The 20,506-nt window shown below is 37.5% G+C and overlaps 1 protein-coding gene across 5 annotated transcripts in view; it reads left to right on the top strand.

The window, feature by feature from the left end:
• Positions 1 to 20,506, top strand: part of LOC131070405 (protein PLASTID TRANSCRIPTIONALLY ACTIVE 10) — a 335,025-nt gene that overhangs the window by 132,090 nt on the left and 182,429 nt on the right. For all 5 annotated transcript variants that reach the window (XR_009112318.2, XR_009112319.2, XR_009112320.2 and 2 more), the window contains exon 8: positions 14,209 to 14,301. Coding sequence is in view for 2 of the 5 variants with exons in the window: in XM_058005915.2 (XP_057861898.1) it covers positions 14,209 to 14,301 (93 nt within the window). In the remaining 3 variants the exon portion in view is untranslated. The remainder of the gene's footprint in view (positions 1 to 14,208; positions 14,302 to 20,506) is intronic.

A 20,506-nucleotide genomic window follows, 5' to 3' on the forward strand; every position in this document is an offset into this window, starting at 1 on the left:
GCCGTCCCGCCACCGCCACCCAAGCGCCGCCGGGACGCAGAGACGTCCCCGCGTCTCGCAGGGAGACGTGGAGACGTGGAGATGTCTCCTTGGGAGACGTTTGGGCGTCTCCCAAAGAGACATGGAGATGCCTCCACGTCTCCTTGGGAGACCTTTGGGCGTCTCCCCGTCCTTCAAGAGACGTGCAGACGTCTCTCCAAGGACGGGGAGACGCCCAGACGTCTCTTATCGCCCCCACTTATATGCAATGTTTAAAATTAAAATTTTAAAAGAAAGTGAGTTTTTAAGTTTTTTGAGGGTTAAGGGTAACTCTAATTGGACATGGGCCAATAGAAAATTAACACCTGACGCCTTTAGAAAATAATAAAAGTATTTTTGGCCTCGTGGGGTGCTGCCCCTCGACCCCGCCCTATATCGCGACAGGGAACGCGCAAGGGGCGCTGCCCCTTGACCCCGCAAGGGGCGATGCCCCTTGACCCCATTGAAAAATATAGGGGGAAACCACGCCGATAGAAGTAGGGAAAATCTAACCTCCGAGTTTAATTAGGCTCCATATAACAACACAACTTAGAAATCTTGGTATTTAGATTTAGTATTTCAAATTTCCTATAGTCTCATTTGAAATGTAATTCTTACACTGTAATAATGTCATACATATTTTCAAAACTAGTTTTTCAAGTACTATATGTATATGTACAAGTATATGAGCACCACCACCCCGCCACCCCCCTGCCGCCGTCCCCCCGCCATCCCCAAATTTAGGCCCTTGGTCCCCCCGTCCCGGAAACGCGTACCCCCCGTCCCCCCGTCCCCAACGCCCGTGGAACACTGATTAAATGTTTATTTAATTGGCTAATTAATTCCTCCTATGTTTGTAAATTAATTAATGAATGAGAAATTATTAATTAATTTACCTAATTTGCATCAATTTTCTAATTTCATCATTTCTAATTTTCTAATTTCCTAATTTTTCATCAATTTCTAAATTCCCTCTTTGTGAATTAATTAATAAATGAGAAATTATTAATTAGTTCACTAAATTCCTAATTTCTTCATTTCTAATTTCTAAATTTCCTAATTCCTAATTTCCACCTATTTTCTAATTTGTCAAATTTAATTTCCACCTAATTAATTTTCTCTAGTTCTCCCTATTTTTGTGCTTCGGTGGAAGCATGAATTTCTCATGCGTCATACTTTTGACATAGCAAGATGTCATAAGCCTCTAGTCTTCTAACCTTTGCATTGGCAATATGTCATAATTCATGACATAGAAGGTGTCATAACCTTCTTCTTTCCACTCAATTTTCCCATTTTGAAATCAATTGCCTCTAATATCAATTTCATGCTAATCTTGTCTTTTCTCCAATTTATCTATAAATTGGATGAATTTCTTCAATCCTGATCTAATAATGACATTATTGAATAATCACTTGTTTTGAATTACTTTGTTGAATCAATCACGCTTTGAGTACTCTTGTGCCAATGTCAATCTTGCTTTCATATCATGATCATGCACTTGAAGGTGAGATCCACAAACAAAGGCTATTTGGAGAGGAAAGAAGAACAATGGAGCCGCATGAAGGAAGCATTCATATCTACGTTTGGTTTGCATAGTATTTAGTTTTGAATGTTTTGTCTTTATGTCTTTATTGAGTGTGTTTTAGGATAGATCATTGCATTTAAGCTTTCGTGATTGAGCTAATGACTAATATTGATTTGCTGTGATGATTTCCAGATTACTATCTACAATTAGTTAAATAATATTTAATAGATAAATTTCAAGTAATCTTTCGTTAATAATTATTATATTCATTAATAATAATAAGTGTTTCATTATGCTATATATAATGATCAAGGAGGGGACATGACAAAGATGACCTCTGAATGAGATTATTGTATGGTAATCCTTGATTCTCATCTTAGATCACCTGGTAATAATCCAAACTTCCATCCTGAGATCACCTGGAAACTTTCAAACTTCCATTCTATAGTCTCCTTTTCCACTGGTTTATCAATCACTGAAGAAACAAGCCAATGCTCAAACTGAAAATTAATTTCTGAATGAATTGCAAATGCCCAAATTTCTCAATATATATGAAATTCAAATTCAAATTCAAAATCAAACTGGGCACCCAAATCTAATAGCATGACATGGCGGAAACTTGCACGAAATGAAAATGATCGTTTTTGGTAGATTTCATAAGAATTCACTTGAAAGGCACTAGTTGCCAAAATTGCCCAAGGATGCCAAGGAAACTTGTTGAAAACCACCCACTATTACCAACTTGCCAAAGCCAACAAGATGCTTATAAAAATCCAAGCCCCAAATAAGAAATTCCTAATTTAACATTGTTTGTTGTGAGAAATTTTAATTTCCCCCCCAAAAAAACAAATATTAAATTAATATTATTTGCCGAACTGTCACATGATCCTACTTTACTATTTTGGGAGAATCGGGCTTACTATTTCTAGAAAATTTGGAAAAAGGGACATGACACATTCTTCTTTATGGTATAACATATAACTTACATTTGGGGTTGCTTTCTAGTGTTGAACATTATTTGACACTAATTCTTTGATAATCCTTTCCAAGTTGGTCATATATGGATTGGTCTTCTTGTTTTAGCTTTGGATTACTAATTTGGAGTGCCGACCAAACCATGGTGCTCTGACTATCCTTAATACGTTGAATTGCCAGGCATATTATACTAGACTCTTCATGAAATTCAATTCCATAGGATTTTTCTCTTAGGGAGGCCCACTAAGAGGCTTGGAAACATATGATTTTTGGTTCTACGGGATGAAAATGAGGAGGGTAGGTTATGTTCTTGGGTTTTCATCCTTGAAATGTGTAGGTTGTCTCTTTGCTAGTTTCAGTTACAATGTGCTTAGATTGTTCTCATCTTTGATTAAGACAGGGTGAAGGGTCTACCAACTAACTTGTCCAAACTGTCATTTTCTCAGCCATTTCTCATTTTTCTTTATGTGGGTTTGCTAACTTATTGTTCCTCAATAGAGAGTGTTTTCGTACTTATTGCTGAGGTCATGATGCATAAGTTGTGAGAAATAACTAGGTTTTATGGCCAATTTCTGCATCATCGGAATAACCCTCAGTTTGATGTCAACTGGTTCTTGAAGTTGCTGAGAAACAACTAAAATAAATGAAACATATAGACAATTGTAGGGCATGGGTTATAGGGGCTAAATAAGATTTTCCTTTCAATATTTTTGGAATGCATGACCAAAATTTCCAATTGGGTATGTAGTACCAAAAGAAGAAAAGTGAATTGTACCCATACAGGTCAAAGCAAGGTTGCTGTAGTGCCTTGCCTAAGAAACCATTCAATCATTGTTCTGAAACTTGACTTCATAATACAGAACTTCTGGCAATGATCTCTGTTATCACAAAAGCTTGCACCCTTGCTGAGCTATCAACTGAGCAACCTTGTGAAACATGGAAACAACTCTGAATTGTGGGACCTTGTGCAAGGGGGTTGAATCTCCGGAGAAGGCCGGTTTCCTTCTCAATCTAGGTGCAAGTGCTGAACTAACTCAACACTTCAAAACTAACTCTTAAGCCTATCTGTTGTGACCATTTCACACATCGCCCCATTGGAATGGGGACCCCCTCTTTTTGCTTTCCTTTTGCTTGTTTTTCTCTCTACTTTCTAGGTTTTTTGAGTGAGTGAGTGATTTGCTTGGGCTGGCTAGATTAGGGCTAATCCTTGGAAGCTCGTTTTAGGGTTTCTTTCAAGCTAAGTCTAGTCTTGTTTTGGGAGGTTGTTAGTCCTTTGCTTGGAACCTCAAGTTTGCCATAGTGAAGCATGCCTTTCAGGAAAGTCAAGTTGGTTAGATCAGGGGATAGGGTGAATAGGTCTCATGTCAGGTTAGGTCTAGTTTGAAGGTTTTCTTGTCGGAGTCATGTTTGTTTCCCGGTCCGAGACAGTTGAGCAGAGTTAGTAATCAAAGGAAGGTCGAAATGGTGAATGATAAACGAATGCACCTGATGATGACTGGAGGCATTTTAGAAGGGTATGACCAAAATTGTTGACTTTTGAGACATGATGGAGAAAGTTGTCATCTTTTGCATTAAAAGAGAGTTTTAAGCTTTGATGTGATAAAAGCCAGTCATGGACAAGATTTTCGCTCCTGACCCTTCCAAAGGGTCCAGAGCAAAATCTCTCCTTCTTGCCTTTTCTTGGCCCTGAAAACCTAGTAAAACCCTGCCTGGACCCAGTTGAGTGATAGATTTGTCCTGATTGTGAAGCAAGGGAGTTAGTTTGATCAAGTTTGATGGAAAATGAAGTGAACCAAGGTAAGATCTGGCCTGGGATGTCAATTTCGCTCCTGACCCTCCCAAAGGGTCCAGAGCGAAATTTTGGAAAGCTCTCATTTTTGCCTAGTGAGAAGCAAGATTTTGATGGGGATGCGTGAAGGAAGGTCTTTGTTTACCGCTCAAGGAGATTTGGAGTTCAAAATGTCCAGAATCAAGCCTAAAATAGGATTTTCGCTCTTGACCCTTCCAAAGGGTCTAGAGCGAATTTCATCCTAAACCCTATTTCTTGCCTTGGATAGACTTGCAATCTTGTTCCTAGCTTGGAAAAGACCTAACTTTGCCTTGTGAGGTGGTTTGAGACTTGAAAACTGAGCAATTTGGCTTGGAATGGAGATTTCGCTCCTGACCCTTCCAGAGGGTCCAGAGCAAAAATCTTATTAGAGCTTATTTCTTTCTAACTTTGGCTAAGTTTTGATGTGCAGGGTCTCTTGGAATGAAGATTGGACATCATTTGATACCTTTGAAGATTTGGAAGCATGCAAAATGAAGAATTTTGGACAAGAAGGGAAATTTTGCTCCTAACCCTTCCAGAGGGTCTAGAGCGAAATTTCAAAAAGCTCTTATTGTGCAGTGAATAAGGTCAAGTTTTTGGCATGGATGAGAGAGGAGTGTTGTCTTCTTCCCTTGAGAGGTGAATTCAACTTGAAAGGATGGTGGAATAAGCCTAAATTAAGAAATTCGCTCCTGACCCTTCCAAAGGGTCCAGAGTGAAAATCTCAATAAGAGATATTTCTTGCCTTGTTTGGTCAACTTGAGGTGTCAAAGGCATGATGAAAGGAAGAATGAACATGTTGAAACCCTTGGGCATGTTCAGAAGTCATGAAAATGAAGGATTTTGGCCAGGAAAGGCAATTTCGCTCTTGACCCTTCCAAAGGGTCCAGAGCGAAATTCCTTATAAACCTATTTGTTTAGCCTTTCTTGGACATGAAATCCTATTCCTAGCACAATGAGACATGAAATCCCACCTTGCAAAGAAGTTTCAAGTTTAAAAAGTGAGGATTTTGGTCAAGATTGAGAAATTCGCTCTTGACCCTTCCAAAGGGTCCAGAGCAAATTTTCTCAAAATCACTCTTTGCTATCAAGTTTTGCTAAGTCAAGTGTGGGATAAGGTGAAATATAGAAGGAATTGCCCTTGGGAATGACTTGAAGTGCTAAGAAATCATTGAAAATTGAAGGAATTGAGCCTAAGAGAGGTTTTCGCTCCTGACCCTTCCAAAGGGTCCAGGGCGAAAATCTCAAAATCCCCTATTTTGCCTTGCAAGAACAAACCAAGCTTGGGTGGAGTGAATGAAGAAGACCATTGCCTAGCCTTGAGGGGTGGATTGAAGTCAGAATGATGGAGGAGTAAGCCTAAGCAAGGAAAATCGCTCCTGACCCTTCCAAAGGGTCCAGGGCGAAAAACATCAAAGACACCTTTTCCTCCAAAATTCAAGTGAAACTAGGCCTGGACCACAGTAAAAGAAGCCATTTGGAATGCCTTGAAGAAATTTAGACCTCCAAAAAATGAGAATTTTGAGCTCAGTAGAGAATTTCGCTCCTGACCCTTCCAAAGGGTCCGGAGCAAAATTCCCAAAAGAACAATATTTCCTTCAAAAAATTGATAAGCCAACTCAGTGGTTGAGATGAATAGACCCTGGAGATTGCCTTGGAGGAGGTTAATGATCAAACTAAGGTGAATTTTGACCTAAAAAGTAAAAATCGCTCCTGACCCTTCCAAAGGGTCCAGGGCGAAAATCACATTTTCATCTAATTCGCTCATGAGAAATGCTAAAATTTGGAATGCAAGACTTTGTTAGGTCAAACATGAGCTCGCCTTCTGGAAGATTTTGGAGTCAGGAAAACAAGGTATTCAGGACCTAATTTGAAAAATTGCTCCTGACCCTTCCAAAGGGTCCAGGGCGAAATTATCAAAAGGCCTATTATTCAATCTTGTTAAGAGTGAGTCGAGGACAAATTGCAAGGTTGTGAAGAAAAAGACATGGAAACTTGCAAATATAGGTTGTGAAAATTTCAATTTATGAAATGAACAAGCCTTGAAGTGGTTTAGACCACCATCATCTTGGATATTTCAATGCCCAAGGGAGAAAGGAAACTTCATTAAGCCTCAATCAAACCTCAATATTCCTCAATTTTCACTAAATTTGCCAAAATTAAGACATTTGGGGAAGCTAGATCAAATTCGCATGAATTAAGGCCTTTACCATTTAATTAATTAATTTTTAAGCCTTAATATAAATATAAAATCCACCTTGGAAGCCTTGAAATTAATTTGAAAATTTAAAAAATGAAGGGGAGCGCTCAAAATCCATTTCTTTGCTTTTATAAGCAAGTCGGCCTCCTTCTAAAGGGGATTTTATTTGTTTTATTGCTAAAAACCTAGGTCGGCCTCATAGTTAATTAGGGTGAGCGCCCTATATAAGAGAGGAGTGTTGTAGCATTTTCAAATCATTCATTCATTATTCTTCTCATGCAAATTTCAAGAGCAGATTGGAGGAGCGAATTATACCAGATTGGAGGTGAATTTCTTGCTAAATTGGAGGCTAATTTCCAGAATTTGCTAAGAGGTTGGAGGCTAGTGGAAGGCAAAGTTCTTTTAAAGGTTAATTGAGGCATAATTCATCCAAAGGGAGACCAAAATTCAATCCTTATCCAGCAAAATTTGATCTTCTTTCTTCATTTTTTCCAAGGTTGATAGTTAAGCATTCAAAGAAAAGGTATGAAGAATCATTTTTTTTGAAATTTCTATTCAAGATTTATTTTGATTTCCATAGCAATCTTTTAAAGTCTAAGTCTTGAAAAATCTAATTTCCATTCATAATTAATTTGAGAATTTATAATTCTTGATTTATCATGTCATTTTCAAATTAATGTTTTGAATTATTCCCTTGAAAGGTCTTAAATTCTATGCTTTAAGGTATGATGCTTAAAGACTAATTTTAAATTTTTGTGTAGGCATCAAATGACGACCCCCAAAGCCGGAGGATCTACTACTTGGCAGGCTCTCATCAAGGAAGATTAGAGGAGCGACGAATTGGAGACCAAGATCGTGTCCAAGTGGAATAATATCAGAGACACCAACTTAGGAAACTTCAATGTGAAGAAGTTTCGAGAGGTCCCCTACATTGGCAAGCCATCACCTGTTGCGAGGAGGATAATTGAGAGTGGCATCATCAAGGCTGCAAGTTTCCCTCCTGCAGTCAAGTGTCATGAGTTGATGATCAAGTGTGCTCGCCACTATGACTCACAATCAAGGATGATCGTAACCAAGGAAGGGAACATCTTAGCCTACCTTTCAGAGGAAGCTATAGGCGAAGCTCTTCATCTTCCGGACCATAAAGACATGATCTACAAGAGCTTGGAAGGAGCAAGGTCAATCTATGAAGATGATCCTGAGTCTTGTTTGAACTTAATCAATAAGAATTGGTTGCTCAAAAGTCAGCCTCGCCTGAACAAGATTCCCAATACACCACATAGGATTGACTTCCAGGAGGAATACAAGGACCTGATAACTTTACTCAATCGAGTTACAGGTGCTTCTCAAGCCTTCTTCGACAAGTGGATGTTCTTCTTCATACAAGTGATTGTCCAAGGAAAAGGAATGCTTCATTGGGCTAGAATCATTAGCAATTGTCTAGACGTGTAGTTGAGAAGGCTAAGACCCACCAAATCATTCCACATGAGCTCATATGTTATATATGCCTTGGTCAGGAGTTTCGAGTATGCAGGGCTACTTCACAGAGGAGTGATTGGAAGAGGACCCGGAGAAATAAGAGTTTGTGATTCTTATGTTCAACTGCATCATCCGCCTAGAAGTGACTACAAGTTAGTCAATGACACCTTCACGATGAATATTACCAGGATATTGCAAGGTGGGATTCACAATCGATTGTCTCTGGATGCACAAAAGCTTGTGAAGAAGCATGGTGCATGGTTCATTCAGTTTCCAAAATTCACATACATCAGAGTTCATGGGTGTCCTTCACCTCCCTACATGTTGCCAAGATATCCAACAGACAGGATAGTACTACTTGAGGTGACTAGACAGTTGGCAGCTTATGCAAAGGCATCCAGACACAAGCATGGAAATGGAATTCTCGTGCCCATCATACTAGGGAATTCAGTTGAAGTGTGTCCTAATACTCAAGTCGCGGAAGATGCAGAAAAAGAATTATCTCTATACTCATTCACACCCTTTGCCTCGAGAGAATTTTGATCCTCATGGTTATATGGAGGAGACAGTTGGCAAGAAGTACAAGCATGAGTTCCAAGTGGAGGACTTTTGGATGAATGTCCTAGACGATTTAGAGGTCAAAAGAAAGATGCATTCTAGGCTACCCTTAGATTTCATTAGGAAATGCAAGATTTATAGAGTTGCTGATCAAGCCCAGGACAGTGGTAAATACCTCCAATCATCCTATGAGAAGGAAGATAAAGGAGTGAAGGTAAATTGGAATGAGCCAGAGGTTTTAGACTTAAGAGTTTTAATGGCTCTTGTTTTGGCTTGCACTCGCAGATGGGTGGATGTACAACATCAAATTTTAAAGGAGAAGAATGTATCCATGACATTCACCTTGGAAACAAGACCAGAAGAAGGAGAGGCGAGTGTGAGTGAGAATACTTCTCATTCCAAAGGCTCAAAGAGGAAAGAAGGACCTGAGAAGAGAGAACCTTCCAAGAAGAAGCAGAAAACGAATCTTGATCGCCCACCAAGTACATCTTCTAGGCATGAAAAGGAAGCAAGTCAAGGGGAAGATCAGAGGCAAGTAGTATATGAGATTGATGAGTCTATGGAATCCATGGTACAAAATGATAAACAAGAGAAAGGACAGACACCTCAGCATTCATCAAGTCAATCCCCTTAGGTTGATGCTAGAGAGCAACAAGGAGAAAAGAATGATGATGAAGTAACATCTCCTTTCAGGGAAGATGGACCTCTACCTAAAGAAATACAAGTAAGGGAAAGAAGATCTATTATTCCAGATTGGCTAAAGGAGAGGTTGACAAAGGTGGTTGTGGTCGAAGAAGAAGATCATACAATTGACTTGGAGAGCCTTATATGGAATTCTCAGGAGGTGGTGGAAAAGAAGAAGGCCACAAAGATGTCAAAGGTAATTCGAGATGAGACAGGATCCAGAAAAGTACAAGTAGCTACAATAGTGGTGGATAAGTATGAGGATGAGATTCTTGCAGAAGAGTATGACTTAGAAACATTTGAGCTTGGTCCACTTACCTTCGAGCAAGCAATGGAAGAAGCAACTGATTCATTTGAAGCACTTAAAGACAAACTTAAAGAAGAAATGGAAAAGAATAAGAAGCTTGAGAGAGAGGTCAGTGCTTGGAGGAACTATTTTAGTCATCTTAATCAGCCCTTGAGACATCAGGATCCAGCAGTATCTCCTTTACATGGACTCCCTCTTGAATCAGTAGGTGAGGCAGAAAGGGTGAAGAGCTTGGTTCAACTTACGAGTTCTTGGATTAATGAATCTTACAGAGTAGCTATTGAATTTGCAACAAGGATGATGAAGACAGTTAATCGATCTATCCAAGTCCTTGAGATCATCCATAATTTGATGATAACTGTAGATGCATTCACTCACACTAGAGACGTTATCATTCCAGTCTTGCAAGTGATAAGAGGAGCACCAAGACGGATTCTAGCACAAGAAAAGATAATGGAAGGAGGAACTCATAATCTCCTGCATTGGTCAACTTTGCTGCAAATGAAGGAAGTTCTTTTCGAAGATGTCAATGCAAGATGCAGTCAAGTTGAAGGCACCATCCAGCCAGTTCAAGACAAGGTATTTGAGGTGTTGTGAACCATCCTTGATCGACGAATTGAAGTTGAGACATAAGTGGACATTCAAGAGTTGGAAGACAGAATCAAGGTCATCTTTTTCAAGGAAGAAAACATCGTCACAGAAAGACAGCGATATTAGATGTATGCTACTATGTTCCTGATTGAGAAGACCAGAGAACTTGAGCCTAGTTGGGAGACAACTCTTCTCACTGCTTTTGGTCAAGTCCTTCACTTGGAAGAACGAATGAAGAATCTTCCTGAGATTCCTATTGCTGAGATTGAAGGAATTGTGTCCAGATTCATTGAATATGCTAGAAAAGAGCACAGGAAAGGGAACAAAGTCCTAGATGAAAAGTGGTTATGAAATGATGTGGTAGCTTAATTCCTATTGGTCTATGTCTGCTCGATTTTTGTGCCATATTTTTATTGGCTATGGTTTAATGATGTTTATCTAAATGGGGACTTTTTTGTAGCAAACCCTAATTAGGGTTTAGGTGTCATAATCTCAGCCATTGATCTTCTTTCGATCTGGGCCGTTTATTGTATTTGAGGATGCTATATATGCCATCACTCATTTCATTTTTAGGGTTTAGAAAAACAGTTTAGTTTTTTAGAAAGTTAGAAAGTTGGAGAGAAATTAGTCATTGTTTGTAGCAAGATTGAGTAGTGAAGAAAGAATTTTGAACAATTGTTGTCCATTTGGCTATGAGATCAATAAAATATTGAAGTTATGGTGTTTTATTGCAATACTTGTGGCTATCTTCATGATTGTTTATCTTCTTGAATCACTCTCAGTTGAAATAGCATTTAAATTTTAAGTTTGAAGGATGAATTGTTGTGCTTGATCTTTGATAAGATTCACATTCCAAACCACTAGCTTCTTACTGATTGTGAGGACGCCTTGTGTGGTCAACTGGAAACATTAAGATTGATTAAGAATTCAATCATTATTGGAAGTATTGATATGCATCTCTATGATAGTATCTATATCCTTGATGATTTGAAAGTTATTGAATCCCCTTAGAAGATCGCATCAATTCCAGTAGAGTTGTAATTTCTTGGCGATGCTGAAATTGGTAGAATCTTATCAAGTCTAGCCTTCATTGGGTCATTCTTAGGATCAGTTTAAGTCTCTATTCCTCGAAATCCTTATCTTTTGACATTTTTTGAAAATCTGTTAGTGTTAGGAAAATCCTGTTCCCTCATTTGAAAGGAAGTAACACGGACAAGCTTTCTCTGAAAGTGCGTAAGGCCCCTTGAAGAAACAACAAACACAACGACCACTGGTGCTTATCCACACGTAGAGATCCGACAAAAAAGAACCTTGAAGTCATCTCGATTGATCCTTTTTGCGACATCTTCAGCATTCAGAGACTTTAATCAAGAGAGGATAAGATACCTTTAGTTATTTTATTCTATGTTTGGTCGTGTACAAAATACACATCAACACTATCCTAACAATTTGCAGAGGTAAAGGGAAGAGAGAATGCTTGAAACGAAAAGAGGTGATGCACCAAGAAGAGATTGTTTCTCTCCCTACTGAAATGGCACAAGGAACCAACTAAAAAACCCAAGAGATGCACAACTTCAATTGCATAAGTGACCCCGATCGCATGTATGGAGGTTAGAATTTGCTAAGTGTCAAGAGGGGAGAAGGATTCCCACAAGTCACACTCAGAAAACAAGTTAACATAGCATATATGGAGAGAAAAGCCACAAGACATACACCTATGATGAAGGTAAGAAAGCATACACAACATACATAGGTTGAAAGGAGGCAAGAATGGTGATTTTCAATTAATTATAAGGCCAAAAGCCAATCTTACAGTTGCAAAAATGCAAAAATAATTACAAGTCTTCAAGAGAAGAGAAAGAGCATAGGAAAGCTCAAGGCAGCAGGGAGAGAACCTTTTACAATGAGGTTTAACAACCTTTATATAGAAAAATAGGTTACAATGGTGATCGTGACCCCTGCATGTCAGTCTGGAAGTGCAGGGAAGTGCATGCACTTGGCTTGTACATGCAAGCAACCTAGCCATACCACCGAAGGCAATTTTGAGGAAGGTGGATTGATTGACCTTCCAAAGTCAAACATGACATAAGTCACCCAGCATGGCCCCGTACCTCCCTTGATGGAAATCCTGCCAAAACATTTAATGCACCCTTGTGGCTCCACAAAAGAAGGTGCACAAGTCACCAAAACTGTTGGAGCATTAAAAGCCTTGAGTGTCGATCACGCCATCCGGAAGTGTCGCCAGTCGGAAGGAAGTCCGGAGACTTCGGAAGTTCGTACTCCCGAAGTGGGAAGACAAGGGAAGAACTTCGGAACCTTGGGGTTTTGGAGTTCCGGGAACTAGAGAGAAGGCAAAGGGGGAAGAACTTCGGAACCTCGGGGTTCCGGAGTTCTGGAGAGAAGAAGAGGAAGCGAGCAAGAGAACTTCGGAACCTCAGGGTTCCGGAGTTCTGGAAGAAAAGAAGGAAGAAGGGCCAAGAGGGAACTTCGGAACCTCAGGGTTCCGGAGTTTCGGGAAAGGGGAGAAGAAAAGAGGGAACTGGGTTCCGGAGTTCTGAAGAGGGAAGAAAAAGAACTTCGGAACCTTGGGGTTCCGGAGTTCCAGGGAAATTGGAGAAAAGCTTAAGGGAAGGAAGGGAACTTTGGAACCTGGAGGTTCTGGAGTAGGAAAGAAAGCGGCTAAGGCAAAGAACTTCGGAACCTCGGGGTTTTGGAGTTTCGGAGGGGAAGAGAAAAAGAGGGCCTAGGAACTTCCGACAAGGCAACACTTCAAACCATGATTCTACTGCTTTTATCCTTGATCAACTGGGGCAGCGCTGGTCCATGGAACATATCTTTGATCGGTTCTCACTGATGGACCAAGGGTGTCATAAAATGAGAACAATCTCCTTGCTGCCCAACCTTAAGTTTGATTAATTGGAATATAATTTTTTTTTTTTTGAGATCATGGATGAATATAACATTGTTTCCGCAAACTCCCAAATTCAAGCTAACTTTGTCTAATGAGTCTAAAATGAGTTCAACTGACAAGTACTCTACAATGTTGCCTATGATAGTAAATGCAAAGCTGCAAATTTACATGCACCAATACATGTGGACATTTACTGCGTCATTATCAGGCATATTTGCGTAAAGTAACTAAAGCTACAAAACATCATCATACAATGAAGAAGAAATTCGCTGCTGTTGTTCATGAAATGCTAGTGGCCTTTTCTTCCAAAGAGATCTTCTATGAGTTGGGAATTAGACTTAAGTTATACATTTCTTAAAAGTATGATGCAAATGTTATCAGTTTGAATGGTTCTTTTTGTGAAACCAATAACTGTCGTTGTCAAATGCCATGCTTATGTTAACAGCATGATTTTTTACCAATGTTATTTAATTTAGGTGTCTTAGTGTTCTCAATAATAAAGCCTAATAATCATGACCTTTTTGAAGCCACCAGCACACCAAAATCATGATGCCATGTTGGTAGAGTTCTGAAATTTTTGTTAAAGCTTTGTCAACAACCATTCCTAATCACACACAGAAAAGAATATTCAAATAAGAAGCTTAAGATCAATATAAATTTTGAGATTTGAAGTTTGTTATGGTTGACCTTTGCTAACAAACATATATACTTGTTATCCTGCTATTTGGTCTTCCCCTTACATTGCAGGGTACAAATGTGCCAAAGAATTGTTGGGCTGTGATAACAGGTTTGAGGAAACCTATCTTAATGGATAGTGAACAGACATGTTACAATCCATCTATAAGTCCCACCAGACGGTACATGCATGCAAGGAGTTAAAAGAATTGAGCAAAACTTTAACTTAAATGATAGAAGTTCTTATTTAAAATGCTTTATTTTTCTTCTCTCTTTTGAATTTTTGTTCTTTAGTGCTTCAGTATGTGATTTACAACTTTTAACTGTATTTATCCTCTGAACCCATTACTGTATGAAATTTTAATGTATTAATGTTTCCAGAATCCAACTTCTTGAATATGAGACACATATTTCTAAAATTAAAATTTTGAACTTGTCTTTTAGTTAGCTATTCCTAATTATATTGTATATGCAGCGAGAGACTGGGAGGCCATATACTCCAAGAAGAAGACCATCTATTAAACCTGAAGATCACCCATTATCAGAAATCCATCCTTACTCTAAGAAGGTATTTCTTAGGACCTTATCCATGCCTTTCAAATAATTGCTTGCTTGCCACCTGCAACGAGTGGAATCACATGCATTATTATTGAAGAGTACGTTTCTTAGCTTGGGATGTTTTACAATGTGTTTGGTAGTTCGGAGCTTTTCTATTCTGTTTGATATTTCTACTTCTAGATACAATCGTCATAAGGTGAGTTATAAAATAGTCTCTCTCAATTTTCTTGCATAAAGAGAAAAAGCCATTTGTCTCATTTGAGTACAAAATGTTTCTACATCTCTACAAGACATACCAGTTTACCAAGTTGAAACTCAGTAAGATGATGAAATTAGATCATTTATGTTACCTTTTCATCGTTCACAAGATTTCAAGACCTGTGATTTCCTGCTTTGAGGTTAAATATTTAATTATGATAATAACTGGCTATAACAATTTCATTTATGCACTCTTCTATGTGTTTTTACTTGGTCAACATTGTTTGGACTCAGGAATGTTTCTAAAGTAATAACTTTCTGTGGTGAAGGCATCACGATGTTTGTGTGTTTCTGTGCATCAATAATACTAACTAGAAAGGGAGAGGGAATTAACATTCGAAATTGAGAGTAGAAAAACTGAATACATAGGGAGTGGTCTATAATTGGCATAAATTGTCTTGTAGTAGGGGCACAAATATCTTATTTTTTAATAAAATAATGCATATTTCAAACTTTTGTGTGGTTTGTTCAGTACCATGCAAATACAATGTATTGAGTAAAAATATTATTGTGAGATGGTTCCAAATTCATATTCTTACAACTGATTTGGTGAAAACTAAAATCACAACTCTCAAACATATATATTTAGCAAAACGGAAGAGACTACATTGATATGTCATTTTGTATGTGACTTCTCTCCCCTCTTTCGAGGCTGAAATATTGCCTCATTTATACATGACAATAAACTGAATTAAGCCTCCAACAGATCTGATTAGGATCCCATTATTTAGAAAATGTTCCAACCTCCTATGATATTGTTATAACCAATTTTATTCGGAGGTTTTACAACCTCTCATTTATCAACCAAGAGAAAAACAAAATAACAACATGATGCACCTGAATCGTGATTCAATAAATATTTATATACAAGATTACTTGTTTGTGTTATTTTACTATTGTGTTTCTTTATTTTCCTTTAAATATGAATTGGTTTTTTACATTATCACCTCCTAGTTGGATTTTCACACAATCCGAATTGCTTCCACTTTGCTCTCTAACTAGGGTTTTCATGCTACCTAGAATTGATTTCATACCATATTGCTCAATGAATAACCAAATTCTGACGTTCCATTGTATTTTGGACAGAGACGATAAAAAGTGACAAAACATGTTTTGCGATAGCAGTACTAGAAGACCTCTTTTTGGGGACAACAGGAGATGCAAGCATATTAAAATTGAAATATATTATAATTCAAACAATATCAAACTAGAACAAATCGAAACACTTCAACTAAAAAGTAAAACAAGCAGAACTTTATATTGTTCAAAAACGAATGAACAGATGCAATAAATAAGTTCTATGATTTGTAGTCTATGTATTTTGATTATAATTTTAACATCAAATATATTGATTTGCTTCTCATATGTTGAAATACATTGATTCTTAAGCTGTTAATATTAAATACTCAGTTTTGTTTGTGAAGAAGTTGAGAAATACAACTACATAGATCCCAAGAACACCTGCAAGCAAAATACCTGCCACAAGAGAAGAATGGAGGCAAGAAAGCAACAATGGCTCTAAAGAAAAAGATTATCATTCAGAGAGGGAATGAAATAAAAAGTACAATACAATCCTTAAGAAAGGAGATAAACAACCTTAAAGGTGTGCAACCCTAAAGGGATAATGTGTATTTAATAATTAGAATAATTATTAAATACTTACAATATTATTAAAAGCCTAAGTTTAGCCTAAGCGTAGAGTATAATAGACTAATAATTAAATAAATAATTATTAGCCACAACATGATAACTCTAACAATTTGTAAACAGTTTAGAACAACATGAGATGGGATAAAATAAAGTCAGTTTGTAACTCATAGGCAGCATATCCCTGTATTGTGAATTTCAGCAAACGATGGTTTATGCAAGAATGTTGACATGTCTTCCTGATATGCCGATTTTATACATGCAATGAAGCATTGAATATCCATATGATGTTGAAGGCATGACCAAAAAATCTAATACAAAATGATTTAAATTACATTGTAACTTTTCATTTTTACTGTCTTGTTTGACATAAATATGTAAACATAGTAATTTTGATTACTATGTTCTTTAAAATATATCTTTAATTTTGATATATATATGGTTTTGGGGTCCCTCATGATCGTTTTATATTTTAGTTTTATAGTGTTATTTTAGTAAAAATCTGTTTCTAAAATTTGATGGCCACGGTGAGGTCTGCCCATCCTTGGAGCATGAGATCCCTTCGATGGGGTTCATGGACAACCAAAGGTTTTTCTGTAAGCAAGCTTCTAGAACAGAATGTGTGCAAGTTTTTAGATCAATGTTTCAGATCACACTCCGTGATCCATCGTCAAGTTGAATGAGAGTACAAGAAGCAAAAATTGAGTTGTTGCAGACTAGGAGGAAAGTTGAAAAGAGGGGGGAGATGAGAAGGAAAGATAAAAAGTACAAAGAGACCAAGGACGAAAATAAACAATTAAAAATAACAATAAACTAAAATAAAAACCACCACAGGAAACTAAAAAGAAGAAAAAAATAACCATAAAGGAACACATAACAAAGAAAGAATGAAAAGAAAAAAAATAAGACAAATTGATATAATAATAAATACCTAAAGGAAGCAAATCAAACTAAGCAAGAGGATAAAAAGGAAATCAAAAACTAACAAAAGAGACAAAAATAAATAGGAAAGCAATGAAAAAGGAAATCATTAAAATTAACAATAAATTAAACAAAATAAAAAAAGAAATAAAAGAAAATATAAAATAATCAAAATAAATAAATGAATTCAATAAAATAAACCAAATAACCTATATATATATACAAAGCAGCAAGAAGAAAATAACTAAATGAGGCAAAATAAGAATCAGCAAAAACGAGACTACAGAGAAGCTAAAACAAATGCAAAAGACAAAGATAACAAATCAAGTAATCAATAAAATGACATAAAATAAACATACATATATATATATATATATATATATACACACACAAAACAAATGAGCAAAGAGAAATAAACTAAAGCCGACAAAATAAGAAAAAGCGAAAAGAAAGGCAAAAGGAAGCCAAAACTAAACTAAAAGACAAAGATAGTAAAGTAATCAATAAAATATTACATACATACATACATACATATACATACATACATGCACACGCACACACAGATATGTATATGTAAACACACACACACACACATATATTGTAATGTTCCCTTTCTAGGCAACAAGAGATGAGCAGAGGGTTGACCTTTCACTCGAGTTCCCGTAGGTCAACCAGATGGTTAGGGGGTTCATTCTGAGGAGCATAGAGCTTTGTGGGGGCTCTATGAGCCATTTTGAGCTTTCAGACGACAATTCCTACTTTTTAGGGAGGTCTCCTATTTTTTAGGGAGAACTAGAAGTTAACAGGTTGATCACCCGGGGGACCACGGAGCTGAGCATGAGCCTCTTGGACTATTTCTGGCACTTTGAGCGAGGTTCCTATTTTTTAGGAGGAACTGCCAGTCAACCTGTTGGGGTTCAGTCGTCAATAGTGATTGTAGCACTTCAGACGAAATTCCAATATGAGCTCCGGATCTCATTTTATTAATAAATAAGGAAATATTCTATTTCCTAAGTTTGGACTTAATAAAATAATAATAAGGCGATATTATAATCACTTTATGGGGAATAAGTTATAATAATTCATTGGCTTTAAAACCTAGGCATGTTAGCAAATATTACTATAATAATGAAGGGGCCAAATTAAAATAATGATGGAGGCCCCTTGTGGTTCGATTTTCATAAGGAGGCATAAATAAAATAAAGTTATTTTATTAATAAAAGGGGAAATGAAACCCTAATTCGAAATTAGGGTTTGGGCTGAAAATAAAAGGTGTTTGGGAGTTCATTTTGCACATTGTGATTGAAGATTTTTGAGAAGAAAACTATTTTGCAGGTCTACAACGAATTTTGCAAGTGTGGATTGGAATTGGGGATGTAGACCTCCATTTCTGAGAGAAAGGACGAAAACCCTTTCATATTTTGTCAATTTGGAATGCTGGGAATGCTTATATCTATCCAACAAGGGAATTAATCAGAAGAATTTTGACACTTACAACAACAATTGAATATGAGAATCAGATCTGAGTAGTTAGAGGGCAGATTTTCTTGTGGCCAGCCATGCCTCTCCCAGCCCAGCATACACTTCTAGCTTGCCTAGGGTTTCAATAAAAATAATTTGAAGGGTTTACATTTGGTTTTTTTGTGCAAATTTCATTGTCAGCATTAGGAATAAAGAATAAAATCAGTCTTTCAAGTTTATGATGTCCTTGGAGTGAGTTATGAGCAAATTAGTGGAGAAAATTGGTCATTTTCAGTGAAGTCTCCTGGGAGCCTGAAGGAAATAGCAGCAACTTCATCTATTCATGCAAGATTTGTTTTTAATAATTATTATTTAGGAGAATAAAAATCATTGGAGCAGTTAGGACTCATTGGAAGCTTTTGTAGCAGCATCTAGATTCATTTAAGTCAATAAAGCAACCCTCCAGGCAAGGCGTGGGACTCCCGGTAGGCCAATTTTGGCATATCATTGTTGAATTTCACTATTTGTTGGCATTTGTTAATTGCTGTTAGTAAATCAGTCAATCTGAAATTTAATTTCAGTCATTAGTTTATGTTTTATCATTGTTATTCAATTGCATTGTCTAAATTCCAAGGCATATACATTGCAAAAACACAAAAAAACATAAAACCACAAAACAAAAAAAATAAAACCAAATTTTCTCTACGACTGGCCAAAGAAATCAGAATCAGAAAAAGAAAACTAAGTTAGATTGCTACATTCAATATTCGACATCTTTCATATATATTCATACATACATACATACATATGCAAAAGGAAAAATAAGGATAGAAAATAACAAGACACCAAAATATATATAAATAAATGCCAAACACAAACAAACACAAGGCCCCCAAAAATAAAAAGCACATCGAGAGGCCGAAATATGCAAGGAAAACAAAGGAAGGCAAGAACAAGGAGGAAGAAGATGAAAAAAGGAAAGAGGGGGGAAAAGGGGGGCGGGAAGGGGAAGGGGAAGGGGGGGCAGGGCATGTGGGCGGGTCACGGGGGAAGACACTTACCAAGGTTGGAAAGCAATGGGTACCATGCGTGATTCAGACTCCATCCATCATCTCTGTTCAAGTTGTTGGGATGATTATGGATCTCAGTGGTCTCCAAAAGTTTCCTTTTGAAGTAATTGTCCTCCTTCTAGAGGATTTGTGTGTCATCTAAACATATATGCTGTTTGGTAGATGAGGAGTGGTTGGTAAGAGCAGATTGGGACACATGGTCATGCATAATATTTGCACAATGCTCTTTGATACGGGTGGAGAAAGAGCGACCTGTTTCACCTATATAGGGGGTGCCACAGGAACATAGCACCTTGTAATCACCCGAGTGAAGGAAAACATCTTTGGAGTTCTTGAGGGGAGGAAGATGCCTTTTAACAATGGCACATGGTTTGAAAGCACAACGAATGCCTTTCCTAAGAAGGATCTTGCTGATTTTGTGGGATATACCTTCAACATAGGGAAGGGATCAATTCAGAGGGATATAAAGACGAGAAGGCTTAGGATCCGAAACAAGCCCCGACCTGACATGGTTGAAGACTCTAGAAATTTGTTTAGAAGAATACCCATTCAACATGAATATCTTACACAGACAGTTCAACTCAAGTTTTAAGTTTTTCTTTGTCACAAATTTGAAGAGCTCTAATGGCAAGCATTTTAAGGATCCCCATCTTTTAGTTGGGGTAGTGGTGGGAAGATGCGTAAAGGTAGAGGTCCGTGTGGGTAGCTTTTTGATACACACGACAACCCAAGGAACCATCAGGTTTCTTAATGAGCAGGATGCCCAAAAACGGAAGTTGGTTATTCGATTCTAGCTCCTTGGTGAAGGAGATACATTGCACAATGCTATTAAGATGAGCATGGAATTCCTCCAACTTC

Source organism: Cryptomeria japonica, chromosome 3 (genome assembly GCF_030272615.1).
Source record: "Cryptomeria japonica chromosome 3, Sugi_1.0, whole genome shotgun sequence".
Lineage (NCBI taxonomy): Eukaryota > Viridiplantae > Streptophyta > Pinopsida > Cupressales > Cupressaceae > Cryptomeria > Cryptomeria japonica.